Source organism: Aspergillus neoniger, assembly GCF_003184625.1.
Source record: "Aspergillus neoniger CBS 115656 unplaced genomic scaffold BO87scaffold_10, whole genome shotgun sequence".
Taxonomy (NCBI): Eukaryota; Fungi; Ascomycota; class Eurotiomycetes; order Eurotiales; family Aspergillaceae; genus Aspergillus; species Aspergillus neoniger.
Genome location: NW_020291138.1, coordinates 667,125 through 688,397, shown reverse-complemented (window position 1 = coordinate 688,397; position 21,273 = coordinate 667,125). Strand labels below are relative to the sequence as shown.

Below are 21,273 nucleotides of genomic sequence, written 5' to 3'. Positions count from 1 at the left end.
ATTGGCGTGCCTCTTCTTCTTTCCCCTCTCATCATCCAGAGTTCCTTTGGCGGCAGGGCTCAGCATGAATGCTAGACCCTCCTACGAGGGGACTCTTAACGAGTCCCAGCTGTTTCAACAGCTCCCGAATGAGATTGCGGAACTCATTCGCACCGCATCGGGGACTCAGTACCTGAATGCGCTTGCGGTGGGCGCGTTGAGGCAAAGATGCACGGAAAGCTTCTTTTGCCTGTACGAACCGATTTTCGTGGATCTGGCAGCCCGTTGGCTTCTGTCGGAGTCCCAAGTCGATCAAACCGATGTTCTATCCGCATTTTCGCGCATACTTCCGCTCGCGCCATATCTGCGTTCCTTTGCAAGCCAATATGCCATGTCTCGGGCTGGACCTCTGTCGGCTTTGGCTACGTCCGATGAGCTAACGCTTTCTCAAATGAATGATGCCACCCTCCGAGCCCTATTGATAGCGATTTTCCGACTTCTTTCCTACGACACAGAAACCTTCTCGAAAGCCGTATCGCCTTCACAACTCCAGACCCTGTTCCGCCACGGAGACCCGTCCGTGAGTTATCTGGCGATTCGATGCTTTGCTATGTACATGAGGGCAGCCGATGCTGCGACGGAGGATATAATCAGGGCAAAGTTTGCAGACAACATTATTGAGGGGGAATGGGAAGGTATCACCATCGACTACCGCTGCCTCGGGTTGTGGGAGGAACGCCGGTGGAATGTCCTGGAGAAGCAAGTCCAACTTGCAAGATCTTCCAGGTCTGCTTCGGAGAGCCTGTCACAAATCGAGGCATTGAGAGACTACTTCACCGCTCGAACCGCTGAGGTCTGTGGTGTGCTCATACCCCGCCAGCAGGGCACATCACCTCCGCCGTCCTCAATTGTGAGAACGCCTACAGCTGTGGGTAACTTGCGGAAGATCGCGGCAGCCTTAATCGCTCCTGAGCCTTTACTCTTGACCGGCTTGCCCAACTCCGGAAAGACCACATTGATTAACGATGTTGCAGCGACAATGGGCCAGTCTGAATCGATGGTTACACTACACTTGAACGAGCAGACTGATGCGAAGAGTCTTCTCGGAATGTACTCTACATCTCCTGCCACAGGATCGTTCTCGTGGCAGCCTGGTGTCCTCACCAAGGCTGCAAGAGAGGGCCGCTGGATCTTGATCGAGGATCTGGACCGTGCCCCTTCTGAAGTCATCGGGCTTATCCTGCCAATCATCGAAAGGGGAGAGTTGACCATCGCTAGTAGAAGGGAAAGGATCAAGTGCGCCGAAGGTTTCAAGATCATTGCGACCATGAAATCGTCTTACAACATTGCCGGCGAAGAAATCGCCCCAAGCACCAACATCCTGGGCAGCAGGCTATGGCAGAGAGTACAAATCGATTCTCTAACCATAGACGAAGTTCGTGAGGTAATCACGCAAAAGTTCCCTCTGCTTGAGTCCCGGGTTCGGACAATCATGGATGTCTACCAAAGGCTTTGTGCTTCCTTCCATGGCAGTCTTGCAATAAAAAGCTCCCAAGGACGCACGCCAGGACTCCGTGATCTTGTCAAGCTTTGCAGCCGGATGCACAGGCGGCTGCAACGCCTTGGTGCTAAGACTGGCTACGAAGCGACGCCGGAGGGTGCCGAGGACGAGATTTTCCTGGATTTTGTCGATGTCTTCTTGAAATATATTCCCGAGAAGAATACAGCAGACACCCTTGCGTTGGTTGTTTCCGAGGCTCTTCAGATTTCACCGCAACGGGCACGTTTTTGTCTGCACGAACGCACGCCGACGTATTCAGACCAGGGAAACAGCATAACCCTTGGAAGGGAGGTTTGTCGCAAGATCAAGGTCCCGGGAGGTTCGGCATCAAAGGCTGCTGCTGCTTCGTCTCGTTTTGCCTCCACAAGGGCTGCTTTAGGTCTAATGGAACAGGTCGCGGCTGCTATCCAGATGGCAGAACCTGTCCTCCTTGTTGGAGAAACTGGTATTGGTAAAACGACTGTGATTCAGCAGCTGGCTACCTTGATGCGTCAGAAGCTGACGGTTGTGAACTTGTCACAACAGAGTGAAAGCTCTGATCTCCTGGGAGGTTTCAAGCCTGTGAATATCCGGACTATGGCTGTGCCCATGCATGACGAGTTCGTGTCCTTGTTTGAACTGACGTTTTCTGCCAAGAAGAACCAAAAGTTCCTCCAGTCTGTTGGTAAAAGTGTTGCCTCAGGAAACTGGGTACGCCTAGTCAACTTATGGCATGAAGCCGTTCGCTTGGCTGACGGCGTCTTCAAATCGAGCGGCGGTACCCCTGGTGCCGAGGAGCAACCGACGAAGAAGAGAAAACTGGATTCACCAAAGTATCAGTTCTTGCGGCAGAGATGGGAAAGGTTCTCGGCACAGTTGAATGATTTCGAGTCTCAAGTGTCACAGGGAGATGCCAAGTTTGCATTTGCTTTTGTTCAAGGTAAAATTGTTCGGGCCCTGCGGAACGGGGAGTGGGTTCTTCTTGATGAAGTTAACCTGGCGTCGCCTGACACGCTCGAAAATATTGCCAGTCTTCTGCACCATGGGAGTGAAGGCTCTCCATCCGTACTACTTTCTGAGGCTGGTGATGTGGAACGAGTCTTTGGACATCCCGAATTCCGCATATTCGGCGCGATGAACCCTGCAACAGACGCAGGGAAGAAGGACCTGCCCCCTGGTCTCCGGTCTCGGTTCACTGAATTTTATGTCCAGTCGCCGGACAGTGATTTGGATGATCTCCTGGCTTTAATTCACAAATACCTTGGTGACTTGGCTATGACGGATTCCAGAGCCGTCCCGGATCTAGCTCAACTTTACATGGAGACTAAGAAGCTCAGCAGCGAGAACAAACTCACTGATGGTGCTGGACAGCGCCCCCATTTCAGCATCAGAACGCTCGTCCGAGCTTTAATCTATGTTGCTGATCATGCTCACGTCTATGGGCTGCGTCGAGCAATGTATGAAGGCTATTCTATGAGCTTCCTGACTGTGCTCAGCCAAGATTCGGAGAGGTTGCTAGCACCACTTCTCGAGAGACATTTATTCAGCAATGTCAAAAATGCCAGAGGTCTTCTGAATCAGACGCCACGACCACCAACTGACGGCAATGACTATGTCCAATTCAAGCATTACTGGATGCGCCGTGGTCACCTAACCCCCGAAGAGCAGCCTCACTACATCATTACGCCTTTCATCGAAAAGAACTTGAAGAACTTGGTGAGAGCTAGCTCCACCCGGCGATTCCCTGTTTTGCTCCAAGGCCCGACCTCTGCAGGAAAGACGAGTATGATCGAATATCTTGCCAAGGTATCAGGAAACAAGTTTGTTCGTATCAACAACCATGAGCATACCGATCTCCAAGAATATCTAGGAACATATGTCTCCAGTGATGACGGGACACTTCGTTATCAAGAAGGTGTCCTTGTCGAGGCACTCAGAAACGGATACTGGATTGTTTTGGATGAACTGAACCTGGCCCCTTCTGACGTACTGGAAGCAATGAACCGGCTTCTTGATGACAACCGCGAACTTTTCATCCCCGAGACGCAGGAAGTAGTGCACCCTCATCCTAACTTCATGCTCTTTGCGACCCAAAACCCTGCCGGCCTCTACGGTGGTCGCAAGGTTTTGTCGCGTGCCTTCCGAAATCGATTCTTGGAGTTGCACTTCGATGACATACCGGAGAGCGAGTTAGAATACATTCTGAAAGAGCGGTCTCAGATTGCCCCCTCTTTTTGCACTAGAATCGTCTCTGTGTACCGGAAGCTGTCCTTGTTACGCCAGGCAAACAGGCTATTTGAACAAAAGAATAGTTTTGCTACCCTGCGTGATCTTTTCCGATGGGCGCTGCGCCGAGCAGATGATCGGGAGCAATTGGCGATTAATGGTTTCATGCTCCTCGCGGAGCGGGTCCGAAATCCGCAAGAAAGAGCTGCTGTGAAGGGCGTGATTGAAGAAGTGATGAGGGTCAAGATCGACGAGGATGTTATTTACAGTTCCTCTGAGATGGAAAAGCGTGCCCCCCATCTTGCTCAGCTGGCCCCTGGCGTTGTGTGGACGAAGGCAATGAGGAGGCTTTTCGTACTCGTTGCCACTGCGATCGAGAACAATGAGCCCACTCTGCTTGTTGGCGAAACTGGATGCGGAAAGACCCAGCTTTGCCAGGCAGTTGCAGAGATTTACAAGAAAGAATTATTGATTGTCAATGCCCACGTTAATCTCGAGACGGGAGACCTGATAGGAGCTCAACGACCCGTAAGAAACAGGGCAGCAATTGAGAGCCAATTGCTCAGTGACTTGCAAAGCCTTTTCCCGGAGAGCGCACATTCAGGATCTCTCGAGGAACTGAAGCAAGCCTTTGGTGCTTTGAACGTAGACCAACTGCAATCTTCTGATGCCGAATTGGTCTCGCGCATTGAGAGAAATGTGGCTCGCTCGAATGCTCTATTCGAGTGGTCCGATGGAAGTCTGATAACTGCAATGAAGACGGGCCAATTTTTCCTGCTAGATGAAATCTCTCTGGCAGACGATTCTGTCTTGGAAAGATTGAACAGTGTTCTCGAGCCTCATCGTTCGATATTGCTTGCAGAAAAGGGCCCGATAGATTCTATGGTTGTTGCCGACGAAGGATTCCAGTTTCTATCTACAATGAATCCTGGTGGTGACTATGGAAAGCGCGAACTTTCGGCAGCTCTTCGGAATCGAATGACCGAGATCTGGGCGCCCCAACTGTCCGAAGACGAGGACATCCTACCGATTCTACAGAGGAAGCTGGACTTGGGCACAGAGCAATTACCCAAGGGGATGCTACAGTTCGCAAAATGGTTCAAGGGAGTGTTCCAAAACTCTTCCACTTCATCCCTCTCTCTGCGTGACCTTCTTGCTTGGGTTGACTTTGTCAATAAGTGCCAAAGCTCGGACACTCTCTTTTCCATCGTCCAAGGTGCAGCTATGGTTTTCATAGACACTTTGGGTGCGAACCCTGCAGCTATGCTTGCGACAGCGTTGCATAATCTCGATGGCAACCGTCAATTATGTCTTGACAAACTACGTGAGATTTTTGATGTCGATGCATCGGCGATCTATCGACAGCGATCAAGCGTCGATATTGAAGGCTCATCTCTGCGTGTTGGGCCATTCTGCCTGCCAATGAACAGCGACTCAATGCCCGATCCCGAATTCATCATGGACGCACCCACTACGATCGCTAACTCTGTGCGCATCGCTAGAGGCTTACAGCTGCCCAAGCCTATTCTGCTTGAGGGTAGTCCAGGTGTTGGAAAAACAACGCTCGTCACAGCGCTTGCGAGAGCCCTTGGAAAACCGCTTACGCGTATCAACCTTTCAGAGCAGACGGATCTTACTGATCTTTTCGGCTCAGACGTCCCTGTCGAAGGAGGTGACGTCGGACAATTTGCCTGGCGAGACGCGCCATTTTTACAGGCAATGCAACGCGGTGACTGGGTCCTGTTGGATGAGATGAACTTGGCTTCGCAGTCGGTCCTTGAGGGTCTTAATGCGTGCTTGGATCACCGTCAAATGGTATATGTCGCCGAGCTTGACCAAACTTTTAAGAGACATCCCAACTTTGTTCTCTTCGCCGCGCAAAACCCTCATCATCAAGGTGGCGGTAGAAAGGGTCTTCCTGCTTCTTTTGTCAACCGATTTACCGTGGTCTATGCCGACAGCTTCACAGATACTGATTTGAAGAGGATTTGCGCCAAGCTTTTCCCGGGCAGTCCTGCTCATCAAACCGAAGGACTAGTTGAGTTCGTGTCTCTCCTCAACAAAGCTATCCAGGAGCGACGGTTAGGCGCTATCGGCGGCCCTTGGGAGGTTAACCTGCGAGACATTCAAAGATGGCTCCAGTTGGCAGACCGTGGCAGCTTGCAGATACCTACCCAGAGCTTCCTGGAAGTTATCATCTCTCAGCGGTTTAGGAGCGAGGAAGATCGGCAGTTGGTCTCCAAGTTGTACAAGACGGTTTTCAGTGACGCTTCAACGCATGCGAAGAGCTACTACCACAATCTGACAACGGAGTACATACAAGTCGGACTCGGGATCATGCAGCGAGACTTGCTGTTGCAGGAGACAGCCAGCCCCCAAATGAGGATACTTCCAGGAGACCTCCCCGTCCTAGAGTCACTCATGTTGTGCATAGAGCAGTCTTGGCCTAGTATTCTGGTGGGCTCATCTGGCTGTGGCAAGACGACCCTCATTAGAAAGCTTGCTGCCCTGAATGGTGCTAGTTTAGTCGAGCTAGCATTGAGCGCGGATACTGATACGATGGACTTGGTTGGTGGATTTGAGCAGATCGACTACAAGAGAGAAATTTCATCCCTTGTGCAACAAATCGCGGTCTTCCTCCGACGCCATGTTATCTCTGCCTATACAGGCAGTGATCTGGCGGCTGCAGCTCCCGCTTTCCTGGCACTTTACGAGCAACTACAAAGTCCAGATGTCCAGTTAGATGCTGTATGCTCGTCACTGCAGACTCTCTGCCAATCATGGCCCCATGATGCACTGGAGAAGCTTTTCAACCATGCTCAGCATTTGCTGACAGTCACTAAGCAGTCTGATAGCATGAAGGTGGGATTTGAGTGGACCGAGGGAGTATTAACACAAGCCGTTCAACATGGACAGTGGGTTGTTCTCGACAACGCCAATCTCTGCAACCCATCGGTTCTGGATAGGCTGAACTCTCTTACGGAGCCAAACGGAGCTCTCATCCTGAACGAGCAACGCACTGAGGATGGAAATGCCCGCATCATCAGGCCTCACCCTAATTTCAGACTGTTCCTGACGATGGACCCTCGCCATGGTGAGCTGTCTCGAGCCATGCGGAACCGATGTGTTGAGATATGCTTCTTGTCTCAGGATAACAATGATATTATCGCCACGTCGATGCCTGCATACACCCACCAATCTTCTCTGTATCGCCTTCGGTCGGTCTGGGAAATGGATTTGTCCTTGCCTAGCGAGGGCAATGCCGACAACCTCCATGAAGTGTGCCTTGATCATCTTTCATTCTCAGACCTGTCATATCTTCAGCGGGCACTCAAGCTCACGCCGCAATACGGCTCAGATATCGCGAGAGAGCCCTTCTCTTTGGCCTTAGATCGCTATGTTTCTGCCATACATGATAACTCGTCAAGCAAACCTTTCGAGAGCACCAAGAAGGAAGTCATGCTTGGCCGAGCTTCTTTTGCTATTCAAGGAAGGCTGCAGCCTCTTCACCCTCTGGTAAACGAACCGTTGGCTTCCATCCTGCACCAAGATGTGCCTTTGGTGTGGCTCATGATTTTAGCCTACCTGCAAGAATACAAGCTTGACCTACATCGCCTTAGACAAGACTTGCTGCAAGCCGACAAATCAGGAAAACAGCTCAAGCCAAGTCAAATGAGTCGCCTCCAGCGGTCATTGGCTTCTGAAAGGATACCCTCTCTGATGAAAGATACAACGCAGCCGGTTGGCCCGTTCCTATCTGACTGCGGCCAAGCCATGTACGATTTCATTCAGAACCTCGACCATGACGTTCTTCAGGCCCCCGAAATGGTGCGAGCTCTCCGAGCTATCATCGACTTCATCAAAGATGTACTCGCAATGACAGCTGTCCATGACCTGGACCAGGGTGAATTCCAAATCTATCTACAGATTGGCAAGGAATTGTGCGCTTCGCTAGTAGACACGTGGGCGCCATTGAAGAAGCTTGCTTTCGCGTTCTCCCAAGCCCTTGATCGGTTCCAAGAGAATTGGGCGTTGACCACAGGCCTAAGCATGCAACGGCTTTGGGAGTCATGGAGACCAATAACCCCTTCGACGCAAAGCCAACTGACGTCGCTGCTCGAATTAGAGAGCGTTGCCTCTGAATTTACCCAGGTTGCGACGAAAACTCACCTGGACTTAGCTCAATTGAGCCAGGTGCGCAACTCTCTCATTGCCGGCCAGGAAGCTATTCTCCGGAACGGTTCTGATGAAGGATATCCCACACAAGTATGTTCTTCCGCATTTTGCTGTTTCATTTGCACTTGAAACTAATGGATTCCAGGTCCTCCGGCAAACGGTCGCCGAATTGGCAACTTGCGTTCAAGACGCCGATCCAACACTGCGCCCCTATTTCTCGACTAGCTTTGAGACTTTGTGCCAGTACAACGATATCGCTTCTCTATGCAAGGGTCAAGCTGGTGATGACCAGGTTGTGCGAGCTATCCTGCCTTTACTTGCCAGCCGTGCTGCACGGCCCTTGGATGGGTCGAGTTTCCAGAGTCCCATACCTAACCTCCTTCACAAGATTTCCTTGTTCTCAGGATCCGAAAATCCCTCTGTGTTTGGATCGGCCATTAGCGGCACAATCTCACTATCGCTGCTGGAGAGATTGGCTTTCGTTGGCTCTACGAGCTTGGGCCAGATGAATGCATTGGAGGTAGAGAAGAAGACTCTTTCTCAGGCGTTGACTCTGACAACCCGAGAGATTGGTTTGGACCAGTTCAAGGTTCTACGGCAGGTCCTGGCAAGGCTCACACTGGAGCTTGTCTTCGTGCACAGAGAGTTCCTTGAGCCTCAGTCTTTGGAGGCGTTGACTAGCATTCTTCGCGCAGTCGAAGAGACTGGTCGATATGCTGGCCCGGCAGTGCAAAAACTTCGGGCGGCAGCGAACCTGCCTAAAGTACACTATTTCAGGCGATTCGTACAAGAGGACCTTCCCAGGCTGATTGCCTCGCTAGCAGCCGATGCACAAGCTGGCGAAGCTCCGGTACAAAGCGCTGGAGCCGCAATCGTTCAACTGGCTGTCATCTTCCTGCGCCTCTTTGTCCCAGATAAGCCTTTTGATCCTTCATTGGGCTTGGTTGTGCAGAGGAAGCGACACACGCAACGCTCGTCGGAGCTTACGGCAAAGGCTGAAGCTATCACTTCCTTCGAGGTTGGCTTCTCTGGCCAGACTTCGAACATACGGGTTGAACTTTTGCAAAAGGAACTGCACGATCTTGGTTCGGCACCGCCGCCATCTTCTGTCAGCAGACCTCCGATCTCCGAGATTAATCTGCTCCATGGGGAGTTTTCAAGCCTGGTAAAGTCGGTGCTTGAAAGGCACCCCGAGCAAATCGTTTCGGCCAGTGAAAACCAGGGCGAAAAGCAGAGGATGCTTGGTTTGCTGCGTGATAATGTTCGCCAGCTCAGCCACCGCCTCAGTACAAACTACCGCTCCTACGATGACATTACGACACCTGTTGTCCGGTTCCTTCAGATTCTGGACATGGGTCTCTACCTTTCTTCGACTCCATCTGGCGAATCAAGTGACCTTCAGATACTGAATGCTGTTAAGGAGACTACGCCATTCCTCGGAGGAATGATCCATCCTAATTCAGAGCTTAGGTCGGCAGCCAGCTCGACCGTCAACACGGATCTGTGGTTCCATGAACTTTCCTCGTTGAGATTGGCTGAGAATGCGGACCCGGGAGTTATTCGGACCCAGGCTGGGCGTGATACTCTACGCCGCCTTTTCGAGCAGTTCCACGCTCTATGGAAAACCAAGCTGCGCGAAGATCAAGAAGATGAGGCAAGGAAGTCCGAGTTCTACCACTACAAGGGCTCTTGGGAAGATAGCGAGGAGGTCGATGAAAATGAACTACGTCAGCTGTTCCCCACCTATGATCAAGATGCAGAGGAGGAAGAAGGCCAAGGTCCGGCTCGCTACGATCCGAAGGCTATCTCGATTAGGCTTGCATCATTGCATGCCAAACTGTTCCAATCGGAAGATCGTGAGGAAGCTTTGTCAACTTACGTCAAGCAAGCTTCCCTGTTACTGGGATCTAAGTGGTCAGAGGACACTCTCAGCGTACCGAATGTGGATCCTAAGGATCAGCTCTCAGGTGTCCTCTTGCTTCTGGAAGACTCTATTAACACAGGTCAGAATCAGCCGGCAGCCAAATATAACTTCTATGTGGATGCGAACATAGCCGAAGCAAAGAAGCTGGTGACCTTGACTTTGTCAACGAAGGCTCGGTTCACTCAGATTCAGAAGGCCTGGCCCGACCATGCTGTGTTGGAGGACGTCATCCAGTGTTGCAGAGAGATTCTCCAATTCAAGCACACTGAGCCTGTCGCCAAGTTCATTACCAAGGTCGAAAAGCTTCATGCACTTGTTCATGAATGGCAGCTCGTAGCGAGCAGAGAATATTCGGCTGCGTCTGTGTATGAGGAGATCACCGCATTGATCATCGGCTGGCGACGACTTGAGCTATCCACGTGGGCGAAGCTTCTGGACATCGAGAACGAAAAATGCACCCAGGATGTAGGCTCATGGTGGTTCATCGCCTATGAGGCTATCATTCGGGCCCCCATGCAAATTGCAGAGTCCGGCCAGATGGAGATGAGCGAACACGTGCAAGAGATTACTGCTACGTTGGAGCAGTTCTTTAACTCGACGACCCTGGGACAGTACAGTGAGCGCCTACAACTTGTCAAGAATTTCCAGTCTCTGCTCTTGCTCTATGTCCAGGATATGCCGGCTTTGAAACAGCTTATCTCTGCTTTGGACAACTTCATTGTGCGCTACAAGCAATTCGAACCTATTGTGCACAAGCAGCTGGTGGAGAAGCGGGCAGCCCTCGAGAAGGATATCAAGGAGCAGATTCAGTTGGCTAGCTGGAAAGATACCAATATTGTCGCACTCAAAGAAAGCGCACGCCGCTCACACACCAAGTTGTTCAAGCTGGTCCGCAAATACCGTGAAGCCCTGGGGCAATCGGCGCAACCCATCGTGGAACAGGACATGCCGGATAATAACGATGACAGCGGAGTTACCCAAAATGATGTTGTCATAGCCTCACGCGTGTTCCCTGAAGCACTCGCAATGTGCCAGAAGGAAGGAGTCTGGACCGATAGACCCCCGCGATTCAAGAACCCCGATGCGACTGCTAGCAGCATGATGCAACTTTATACCTCGATTCCCGCCGAGTTTGACGTCGCAGAAGATCTCGACGGCTTTGTCAAGGATGTCATCGAGAGTATCCAGGAGTTCAAGTCGCGGACGCCGAAGACTCTCACTGAGGAGAATACAGAGGATGTCCAGCATCTCAAAGTCCAGAAGCGCCGTTTCTACGCGGATACCTTGCGGCGACTCATGGATATGGGAGTGAAGCGTAGCGCGAGTACCAGTTTGATCGAAACCCAAGCATCTATTGCACAGATCCTTGCCTCCAGTCCAGCCTTGGAAGCCGACTCTGTGCTATCGCAGCTGGCTAAGAGTTCCGACTTGTACTACCATAGGTTCTTGGACTTGCTTCCTCGCGTTCGTGTGGCGGCACACAACTATGCGGAAGATCTCAGTAATGTTGAAGTTTCCAGGAGTTCGGGGTCTATCGAACACTTGTTGTTCCTCGCCCGGAAGCAGAGAGCGTCGATCTCACCAGCGCTTACCGATCTGACAGCGTTACAGTCGACACTTCTGAAGGTTTCGAACCTCTGGAATTCTGGCTGCTCTTCTATTTCCAAGGATCACCCACAGTTCCCGATTGAGAGAGTCGAGGTAACGAGGGCAGTGGCATGGCTGACGCCTGTACTTGGACTTGCCGCCACTGTTATTGGTCTGCACGCCAAGTTCTCTGGCATCGGTTCGAGAAGTATCTTAGATGGTCTGCAGACTTGGAAGGGCACATTCGATCGGTTGAAGACTTCTCTGGGTAATCTTCCTCAGCTACCACACGGTGTCTCCTCGCATTTGTACAGGGACACTGTCCAGGAGGCTTCTGCATCCCTTGAACAATTGAGCAGCAACCTCACAAGATGGGCTGAAGAACGTCCTGACCTGACCTTTGTGCTTGGCCAAATAGTCCCTTGGGTGAAGGTCAACGTGATGTCTCCAGACTGTGAACTTGATGAGACCACCGTATCCCTTGAGAAATTCGATGCGGGTCTCGTTGCAGCTGTTGACAGAATCCTTGTCAGCCTCCAGAAATTGAAGGAGATTCCTTCCTCGCTTGCCAATCCTGGTTCTCTGGCGCGGAGTGACGAGTTCTTCGTCAAATCCTTGAAGGCCCTTCATATCTCTGGCATCAAATCCTCGCTTGGATCTGTTCTTGATCAATTGCAGCACATCCCGGCTGGCTCAGGTTCTGGCATTCCATTTGCGGTCGCACTTGTGACGAGCTTGCTGCCTATCATGCACAAGTACTTCCATATCAGCAAAGATGTTGTGGATCGCTACTTGGTTGTACACCGAGAGACCTGCAAAATGTCCTACATTCTCACCAAGTGCTTCGCTCAAATTGCTTCCGAAGGCTTCTGTAGTCCCGCAGAAGCTTCTACGGAGGAGAGCAAATCCGGCAAGCTCGAGAGCGGCACTGGTCTGGGAGAGGGTGAAGGTGCTGAAGACATCAGCAAAGATGTTGGAGATGACGAGGATCTGTCGGAGCTTGCTCAGGAGCAAAAGGGCGAGTCTACCGAGGACCTCGAAAACTCAGAAGACGCAGTGAACATGGACAATGAGGAAATGCAGGGCGAAGAAGGCGAGCGGAAAGAAGGCGACGAGGAAGACAATGAAAGCGGCGACGAAGAGGAAGATGGCGACATTGACGAGGAAGTCGGCAGTGTTGATGATCTCGATGCTACGGCAGTTGATGAAAAGATGTGGGACGGTGAGCACGACGACAAGCAGAAGGAGACTGAGACCAATGAAGGCAAGGGTCAGGCCGAGTCTGACGAACAGACGGCGGCCGAGGAGAAGAAACAGGAGAAGGAGAAGGAGAAGGCCCAGGAAGGCGAGCAGGGTGAGGTGGACGAGAACGAGGAGGAGGAAGAAGATGAGGAAGGTGAAGATAAGCCTGATGATGAAGGCGAAGCCGTGGGACGTGAGGATATGGATGTGACCGATCCTCAGGCGAAGGAAGAAGAGGCCCTGGACCTACCGGACGAAATGCAACTCGACGGCGAAGAGAAGGGCGAAGAAGAGAATGAGAGTGACGATGGCCTTGACGGCATGGATGACGATCTCCCCCCTCTTGAGGAGAACAATGAGCAGCAAATGGACGGAAAGGATGTTGGCGAGGATGAGGCCATGGAGGAAGGAGAAGGCGCCGAGGAACAAGAGCCCGAGCAGACGGAGGAGGGCATGCCGGACGAGGAGGCCGCCGAGACCAATGAAGGCGAGGGCAATGACGAGGCGGAGGAAGCCGGCGAGGAGGCTGAAGAGGAAAAAGAGGACTTCCTGGCCCAGCGCGACGAGAACGAGATGGCCGGAGAGGAAGTGGCTCCCAGTGAAGCAGTCAATGGTGGCCTTGGGGCTGATCAAGACCAGAACCAAGAGAAGGGCGCGTCTGGTAACGCACAGCAGGAGAACGGCTCAACTGATCCTTCCGACCAGAAGGAGCAGCAGACCGGTGCAGCCCAAGAGGGTGACGAGAACCAAAGGCACCAAGAAGAGGGTGGTGCGAATGATGCAAACCCAGACGACCCTCAACTGCAGGCTTTCAAGAAGCTGGGTGACGTTCTCGAACAATGGCACCGCCGCCAGAAGGAGATCATGGAGTCCTCCAAACAAGAAGAGGGCGAGACTGAGGATCCCATGCCCCAGGACGCAGACATGGCCGACGCTGACTTCGAACATCTCCGCGACCAAGACGACGTGGCAGACACCCAAGCTCTGGGTCAAGCCAGTGAAGAACAGGCGAAGGCTCTGGACCAGAACAAGGGAGTCGAGTCGGACGTCAAACCCGAAGGCAACGACGTGCTGCCGGATGTCACAGACGACGACCAACAGCAGCTCCCAGACAACAAGCTCGAAGATGAGATGCAGCTGGATCAGGGTCTTCCCTCCGAGTCACAGATGGCCGGTGCCATGATTCCTGGCAACACCCAGACCCAGGAACGGACCACCGACACTACCGGTCAACAAGAATTAAACGAGGAGCTCGATGAAGTCGACGCCCATCTCGCCGCCATCCACCTCTCTTCCAACCTCCCTCCCCTGACCCCCCGCGACGAGGCCCAACGTCTCTGGTCCTACTACGAATCAGCCACCACCGACCTCTCCCTCTCCCTGACGGAACAACTCCGTCTCATTCTGGCCCCTACACTAGCCACCAAGCTACGCGGCGACTTCCGCACCGGAAAGCGTCTCAACATCAAGCGCATCATCCCCTACATCGCCTCCCAGTACAAGCGCGACAAGATCTGGATGCGCCGCTCCATCCCCTCGAAGCGCAACTACCAGATCATGCTCGCCGTCGACGACAGCAAGTCCATGCTCGAAAGCGGCAGCGGCCAACTCGCCTTCGAAACCCTCGCCCTAGTAGCCAAGAGTCTCAGCATGCTCGAAGCCGGCGATCTCTGCGTCCTCGGCTTCGGCAACGAGGACCACGTCCGCGTCGCCCACGAGTTCGGCAAGCCCTTCTCCTCCGAGGCCGGCACCCAAGTCTTCCAGCACTTCAGCTACCAGCAAACCGGCACAAACGTGCGCAAGCTCATCGCCGACTCCATCGCCCTCTTCCGCGAGGCCCGTTGGAAGCAGTCCCCCGGTAGTGGGAACGCGGACCTCTGGCAGCTGGAGCTGATCATCTCCGATGGTATCTGTGAAGACCACGAGACTATCCAGCGTCTGGTGCGCCAGGCGCAGGAGGAACGCATTATGATTGTGTTTATTATTGTGGATGCTGTTAAGGGTAGCTCGATCTTGGATCTGAGTCAGGCAAGCTTTGAAGATGATGGTAGTGGGGAGATGAAGTTGAGGATGAAGAGATATCTGGAGGGTTTCCCGTTCCCTTATTACCTTGTTGTTAGGGATGTCAGGGAGTTACCGGCGGTTTTGGCCACGGCGTTGAAGCAATGGTTTGCTGAGGTGGTGGATGTGTCGTCTTGATTTATTGATTCATTTTTGTTTGTTTAGATAAAAGTTAGCATGTTTTGTTTTGTTATGGTTTAGATGTATATACAGCTTCGAATGTATCTAGAATATTTCATTTATTGCATCTATTTCTTTAACTTCCCGGTCATGATTGGTAGTTCCACCATCTCATAGGACTGACAGACTATATCAACTACTATTCAAGTACCCAAAGCTCAACTACCATCAAACAAACTCCACATTAAGCAATCGAATCGTACTCATAAACTCCATCCATGCAACCCCCACTCCACCAAAATCTATACTACACAACACAACAATATACACACACACCCAATACCCTATAAAAGTAATCACCACCCATACTTCGCCCCCGCCTCCCTCTTATTCCTCCTCCCAGCAGCAAAGCTCTCCTCCAGCGCCTCACGCTGCGTACTCGCCGCATTAACCAACTGCTGCAGCGTATGCTTACCCGGCGCAATCGCCCTGACAGGGTTATGTTGCTGCGCCGCCAGCTCCGTGTGCGCCAGCTCCTGGTTCGTAACGTACTCCTGGTCCGTGTTGAAGTGCAAGACGCGGGAACTGGCTGCGACGGATTCGGGTGCGTTGCGGCCGAAGAGTTGGCGTCGTTGGGCTTTCGAGAGGTTGAGGTCGTCGGCGATGGTGCTGAGTGTGTGGTTATTGTCGGATGTAGTGGGTTGGTATGTGGGTTGCTGTGCTGTGGTGGTGTCTTCGGGGGCGGGGGAGGGCCCGGCGGGAGCGGAGTTGAGGGGGGTGTAGACTAGGGGTTCGTATGTTGTTGCTGATGGTGCTGTTGCTGTGGTGGTGAGTGTAGAGTTGTCGTCGTCAGCGGCGGAGAGGGAGAAGAGGCTGATTTTGGGTTTTGGTGGTGGTGCAGCCGCCGCCGCAGGCGTAGATGTAGATGCAGATGCAGATGTAGACGAAGCTGCCGCCGGCCCATCCTCTTTCCTCCGTACATTCGCAGCAGCAGGCATCAGATCCGAAACAGCCTTCCTCTTCTTCTGCTGCGACGCCCTCCCCACAGACAACGGCTTGAACATCATCGGGTTTCCCTTCAACTTGACCTCCTCTGGCTTCTTCATCTGCGGTACAGTCTCCTCCCCTTCCCCATTCTTGTCCTCATTCCCGAAATCCAATTCCTGGTCCCTCATACTCCCCGCCTTGGGTATCGTCTCATCCTCATCTTCATTATTATTATTATTACCTAGGTTTCCAAACGCCCGCTCATTCCGCATCTCCGCGTCCGCCTCGCGATCGAACCCCGGCGCTGCGCCCGTCTTCAAACTGAATATCTTGCGCGCGGGCGCTTTCTTCTCCCCCGCCGTGCTACCTCCATTTGCAGCTGGGGTTGTTGCTTTCTTCGGCGCAGGTAGGAATGAATTGAAGCCAGAGAATGCACCGCCGCCGCTGCCGCCTAGTTTAGGTTTCTTGCGCGGGCCATTGTCTTCGTCGTCGTTATGTTCGGGTTTGATGTCTGGTAATGCGACGCGGATTTTGCGGGGGTTGGTGCGGTCGACGAGTTTGTTGTTGTTGTTGCTGTTGCTGGTGCTGGTGGTTGCGGTAGTGGTAGTTGTGGTGGGTTTCTTCGGGGCTTGTTGAGGTTGAGGGACGGTGGTTTCGGGCTCTGAGTCCGAGGCTTCGGAGTCGGAGTAGGCAACGAGGGCCATAATGGGCAGGTAGGTTTTGGGTGTGGTGGTGATGTGTGGTTGAAGGTTGGGAGAGAGAAAGTTGAATGGGTGGGTTGGAGCTGCGGCGAAGTGATATTCTCGGGTTGGGCGAGATTGCGGATGAATTATGTATGGGATTAGTAAGCTGTGCAGAACCTGGTGCAGGGGGTTGATGCCACGATCGATGGGTTCGGGGGTTAGTATGAGAGGTAGACAATACTAGGGGAGTGTTAGTCTCTGTAGTGACTATTCCGTAAATGGTAACAGTACTATGGATAGGAAAGAAAGTTCAAGAGCAATGACATCATCAACGATATAGAAATATTCAAGATCAGATAAGATAAGATCGGCTTACTCAGGTCCCTCGAAATGTCGCTACTTCCAATCAGTCACTTTCTCTCCACCATCTACATCCTCATTCATTCACCATACACTCTTTCTCTTTCAGACAATAATATACACCCTCTACACCCAGTGCAATGCTGTAACACATACGAACTATACACCACAACCTCCCAACAACCCAATCTCCCAACCCACATCATCCATACCACAAAAATGACTACCTCACCACCAGCACAACCCCCCGACACAACCACAACCCCAACCTCACTTACACCAGACACCACGAACGCACACCCCCGCCCCACAAAATTCCGCTTCAAAGACCCCTCCCGAAAGCGCCATCGCCATCGCCACTCCTCCTCCCACAAAGACCCCCAACGCACCCCCTCCCCGAAACGCAAAAAACACCGCGCGCCCCACCGCCGCAAACACACCACCTCACCACCACCCTCCCCATCGCAGCCCACAACATCACGCTTCTCCCCCAGCACCGCCTTCCGAGAATCCCTCTTCGACGCGCTAGGCGACGACGAAGGCGCCGCATACTGGGAGTCCGTGTACGGCCAACCGATCCACACATACTCTGTGCCGGAGGTGCCTAAGGGCCCGAATGGCGAGCTGGAGATGATGGACGAGGAGGAGTACGCGGCGTATGTGCGACGGAAGATGTGGGAGCGGACGAGGGAGGGGATGCTTGCTGAGGAGGAGAGGATGAGGGAGGAGAGGAGGAGGGTGAAAGAGAAGGAGAGGAGGAGGGAGAGGGAGAGGGGGGAGTGGGAGAGGGCGGTCGAGGAGAGTTTGAGGAGGGGGAGGGAGAGGAAGAGGAGGAGAGGGTGGAGGGGGGTTTGGGGGAGGTATTGTGCTTGTTGGGGGGAGTTGGATGAGGTGGTTAAAGGTGGAAGTGAAGGGGGAAGGTTTGAGGAGGTGGTGTTTTGGCCGGTTGAGAGTGGGGAGAGGAGGGATGTGGGGAGGAAGGAGGTGGAGGAATTTATGAGGGAGTGTGCGAGGGTGGTTGATGAGGAGGATATGGATAAAGATGGGGATAGGGATGGGGGTGGTGGGTTGCTGGGGTTGTTGAAGACGGAGAGGGTGCGGTGGCATCCGGATAAGATTCAGCATCGGTATGGGAAGTTGGGGATTGATGAGCGGGTGTTGAAGAGTGTGACGGAGGTGTTTCAGATTGTGGATCAGATGTGGAGTGAGGAGAGGAAGAAAGGAAATTAGTAGATGGGTGATTGATGGTATTATACCCATTGAGTTCTTTTGGTGTATACTGTTTTGGTTGGCGTTTGTTATGATACCCTACTATGTACTTTGTTTACTGGGTTGGTCGTCAACTTTTCGCGTTGCAAGGAAGCAAGCAAGATCATAGATAGATACAACTGATATAACGCGACACGGCTATGCAAGGATAAATGACACATTTCTGTTCTGTTTCAGGTTCTGTTTCTCTCTCAGGCTCCCCATTCTGCCACATCTAGAACCGCGAGTAGCGGTGCTTGGTGCGGTACGCAGTGTACCCAACATAGCCTCCAACAACCACAGCGAAGAACAGAACGGTCTTGAACAGGAACCATCCCCAGCTGCCCTTCTGCTTACGGCGCTTGACACGACCAGTGTCGCGGCCCTTGCCCGAGCGGGAACCGCTGCCACTGCTGCCGCTGCCGCCACCAACGCTGTACAAGTTCTGGGCCTTGACAGAGATGATGTCGTGGTTGTCGCTGAGCTCACCAGTCTCGGCAGAGAAGCCCAGGTAGGCGACAGAGGGAATGGCAATGTTGTACTCGGGGGCGGTCAGCTCGAAGCAGGGGATCCAGCTGTCCTCGGACTTGTACTGCAGGTCCAGGGTCAAGGACTTGTCCTGGAAGTAAGTCAAGCGGGCCTTGGTAGGGATGGAGGCACCACGGAGACCACGAGCCTATATCATCGTTAGGTCAAAATTCACACCATCACTGCACACTACACTTACAGAACAGCCAGCCAGTTCATTAGCCTTTCCATCGTGAGCCTGGTCGTAGGTAGTCTGGCCGTCGCCCATCATGGCCATGACGTAGGGGAACGAAGTGCCGGGACGGTTGTTCTTGTACGTATCGAAGAAGATGCCCAGACCCTCGAAGTTGTCCGTCGAACCGAAGACAGGACCCTGGGTGGCGCGCTGCTTGGTGAGCCACATGGCGAAACCATCGCCGTGCAAGTTGCCGGACCCTTCGATCTTGAATTCAACCTCGATCTACACATATCAGAACCATCCTAATCCCAGGGAAAGCGCATCAACTAACCTCCCAGTTGGTCGCGGTCAAAGGCACACGGGAGAAGATCCATCCCTGCTGCGACGGGCGATCGGACGTAAGACGGATGTATCTAGGAAGTCGTTCAGCATAAGCTCTCTCCCAATCCCTGCTATCCACAAGCAAAGCGAACATACTTGTCGGCGCGAACTATCGTGTCACCACCAAAATCGAACCAGCGGCTTTGGAAGTCGGAATCCAAGTATGGCTGCGAAGACATTAATATGATGCGCGAGCTTAGCTATAGCTGTAAGCTACGTACCGGTGAAAGACTGTGCGTGCGAAGCTATCCTCAACAGTTAGCAGACCGCCCCATAACCAGAAACAGCAGCATACACACCGGAATGCTCTTGACATTGTCATCACCATCGTAGGCGCTGGCCAGAGGCACGCTGGCCAAGCCAGCCCAGCACAAAAGGGACGAAAGCCGCGGAAGTAGCATGATTGCCGAGTAACAAGCGCACAGTAGACCCTTAAACAAGATTCAAGCCAAGCGACCGTGCAAGAAAGATATATGTAGGTGTGGTGAAAGATAGACTGCAGCTAATAAGAGTAGGCGATATCGTCAATTGTCACCGGGACATCAACAAAACCAAGGGTGAGCGGCGTGGGGAGACAGATTCAATTGAGTAAATAGAAGAGCGAGATCCGGGAAATGGAGGTGTGAAGGAGGATAAATGAAAGAACGAACACCGGGGAAACTTTAGTCAACGAGAAAGAGGAAGAAGAAGAAGAAGCGGAGAGGAGGGGACAGATCAGAGATCGACGCAAGAAAGAAAGCCGAGTATAATATAACTTAGCTGGGCGATGGGAAGGAAGTGTAGAACTCCAAGTGTCCACATCGCCGGGGCGGTGGCGCAGCAACCTTACTTTCCTTTTTCCTGTGGCTCACTAGCCACACCTCCGTCGGAGCTCAAAAGATCTTGTCTCATCAACTGCTTTATACTGCATACTACGTATTGCATCCATCCATTTACCATTTGCATTATCCCACACAACCACGACCCTAACATCTCTATTACACACATTCACACATCACTAAATTTCACAATGGGTATCTTCGGCGGCTCTTCTTCCCCTTCCACCGACTCCTCCAGCAAGGAAGTCAAGGAGGCCCTTTTCAAGCAGGTCCAGGCCGAGTCCGCTATGAGCAACGCCCGCACTCTGATCTCCGTACGTTACATCCTCTTTCAGGAGACCATAGTTCAAGATATTGTGCTAACATACTTGTCTCCTCTAATAGAACGTCAACGAACACTGCTTCGAAGCCTGCGTTCCCAATCCCGGAACCTCCATGTCCGCCGGCGAACAGGCCTGCCTGACCGACTGCATGGAGAAGTACATCGCCTTCTGGAACACCGTTAGCCGCACATATACCCGTCGCGTGGGCACCGAGCAGAAGAGGATGCTTGCGCTGTGATTTGCTATCATATACGCTTCTTTGATAACCGTGCTTGGTTGGGAGTGGTCCATTTTCTCTACCATGTGTTTGGCCATGTTGTGATCCGATTTAGAGGTCTTTTTCATTGACTGGTGTGATATGAGGCAGTGGCCACTGGTGTGATGATATTTGTGTATATTATACGGAACGGACGGTTTTGGTTCGGGCTGCCGGTGGCGTTTTGAAATATAGAGCCTTGGATGGCAGGCTATGCTTATGATGACACTGTTGGGGGACCAGCGTCCAATTATCCAAGACTACTTTTATTGCAATGGCCAAATCAAATATGTACATTATACAACTGCCTCCACAGGGACAGGGAAAGGGATAAAAAGGAAAGATGACATCAAGAATAACCCAGAGTAGCTCCCCAGTATTTGCACAATATGACTATAGAATAAGCAGGAGAAATGGAAGAAAGAAACGGGTGCCGTCGGTGACCAATTCACCAGTCAACGGTCGGCATAATCACGAGGACCCCCCGAAGCTTCCAGCACAAACACCACCGCAAACACCCTCCTGCCTGGCATAACGCGAGGAAATATAGACAATGTCCACCTCGATAAGATCGCCGGGGAATCATCCACTCATCAGATCTTCCCAGAACTAGTATAAGGGTAAGCTTATATGCAGACCACCAACAGTCCGGAAAC

General features: G+C 52.4%; 5 protein-coding genes across 5 annotated transcripts; 3 read left to right on the top strand and 2 right to left on the bottom strand.

The window, feature by feature from the left end:
- Nucleotides 1-64: 64 nt before the first annotated feature.
- Nucleotides 65-14,958, top strand: BO87DRAFT_457699 (AAA family ATPase midasin; the record flags this gene model as incomplete). The annotated part of the gene is made up of 2 exons (XM_025628823.1): nt 65-8,011; nt 8,067-14,958. The coding sequence occupies 2 exons, from the start codon at nt 65-67 to the stop codon at nt 14,871-14,873; spliced, it is 14,754 nt and encodes a 4,917-aa protein (XP_025481605.1). The 3' UTR covers nt 14,874-14,958.
- A 27-nt stretch (nt 14,959-14,985) lies between these two features.
- BO87DRAFT_375140 (PRCC domain-containing protein) lies at nt 14,986-16,610 on the bottom strand. Its single transcript, XM_025622959.1, has one exon. The coding sequence runs from the start codon at nt 16,544-16,546 to the stop codon at nt 15,212-15,214; it is 1,335 nt and encodes a 444-aa protein (XP_025481604.1). The 5' UTR covers nt 16,547-16,610; the 3' UTR covers nt 14,986-15,211.
- Nucleotides 16,611-16,964: 354 nt separating this feature from the next.
- Nucleotides 16,965-18,115, top strand: BO87DRAFT_457697 (uncharacterized protein; the record flags this gene model as incomplete). The annotated part of the gene is made up of 1 exon (XM_025628822.1): nt 16,965-18,115. Exon 1 carries the CDS (start codon nt 17,105-17,107, stop codon nt 18,113-18,115), a length of 1,011 nt encoding a protein of 336 aa, XP_025481603.1. The 5' UTR covers nt 16,965-17,104.
- Nucleotides 18,116-18,222: 107 nt separating this feature from the next.
- BO87DRAFT_355638 (legume-like lectin family protein) lies at nt 18,223-19,989 on the bottom strand. The gene is made up of 6 exons (XM_025621344.1): nt 19,520-19,989; nt 19,442-19,465; nt 19,317-19,387; nt 19,171-19,252; nt 18,861-19,121; nt 18,223-18,809 (listed from the first exon to the last, which is right to left on the bottom strand). The coding sequence occupies exons 1-6, from the start codon at nt 19,619-19,621 to the stop codon at nt 18,369-18,371; spliced, it is 981 nt and encodes a 326-aa protein (XP_025481602.1). The 5' UTR covers nt 19,622-19,989; the 3' UTR covers nt 18,223-18,368.
- Nucleotides 19,990-20,101: 112 nt separating this feature from the next.
- On the top strand, nt 20,102-20,975 carry tim13 (protein translocase subunit TIM13). Its single transcript, XM_025622958.1, has 2 exons — nt 20,102-20,352; nt 20,423-20,975. Exons 1-2 carry the CDS (start codon nt 20,230-20,232, stop codon nt 20,597-20,599), a joined length of 300 nt encoding a protein of 99 aa, XP_025481601.1. The 5' UTR covers nt 20,102-20,229; the 3' UTR covers nt 20,600-20,975.
- The last annotated feature ends 298 nt before the right edge of the window (nt 20,976-21,273 follow it).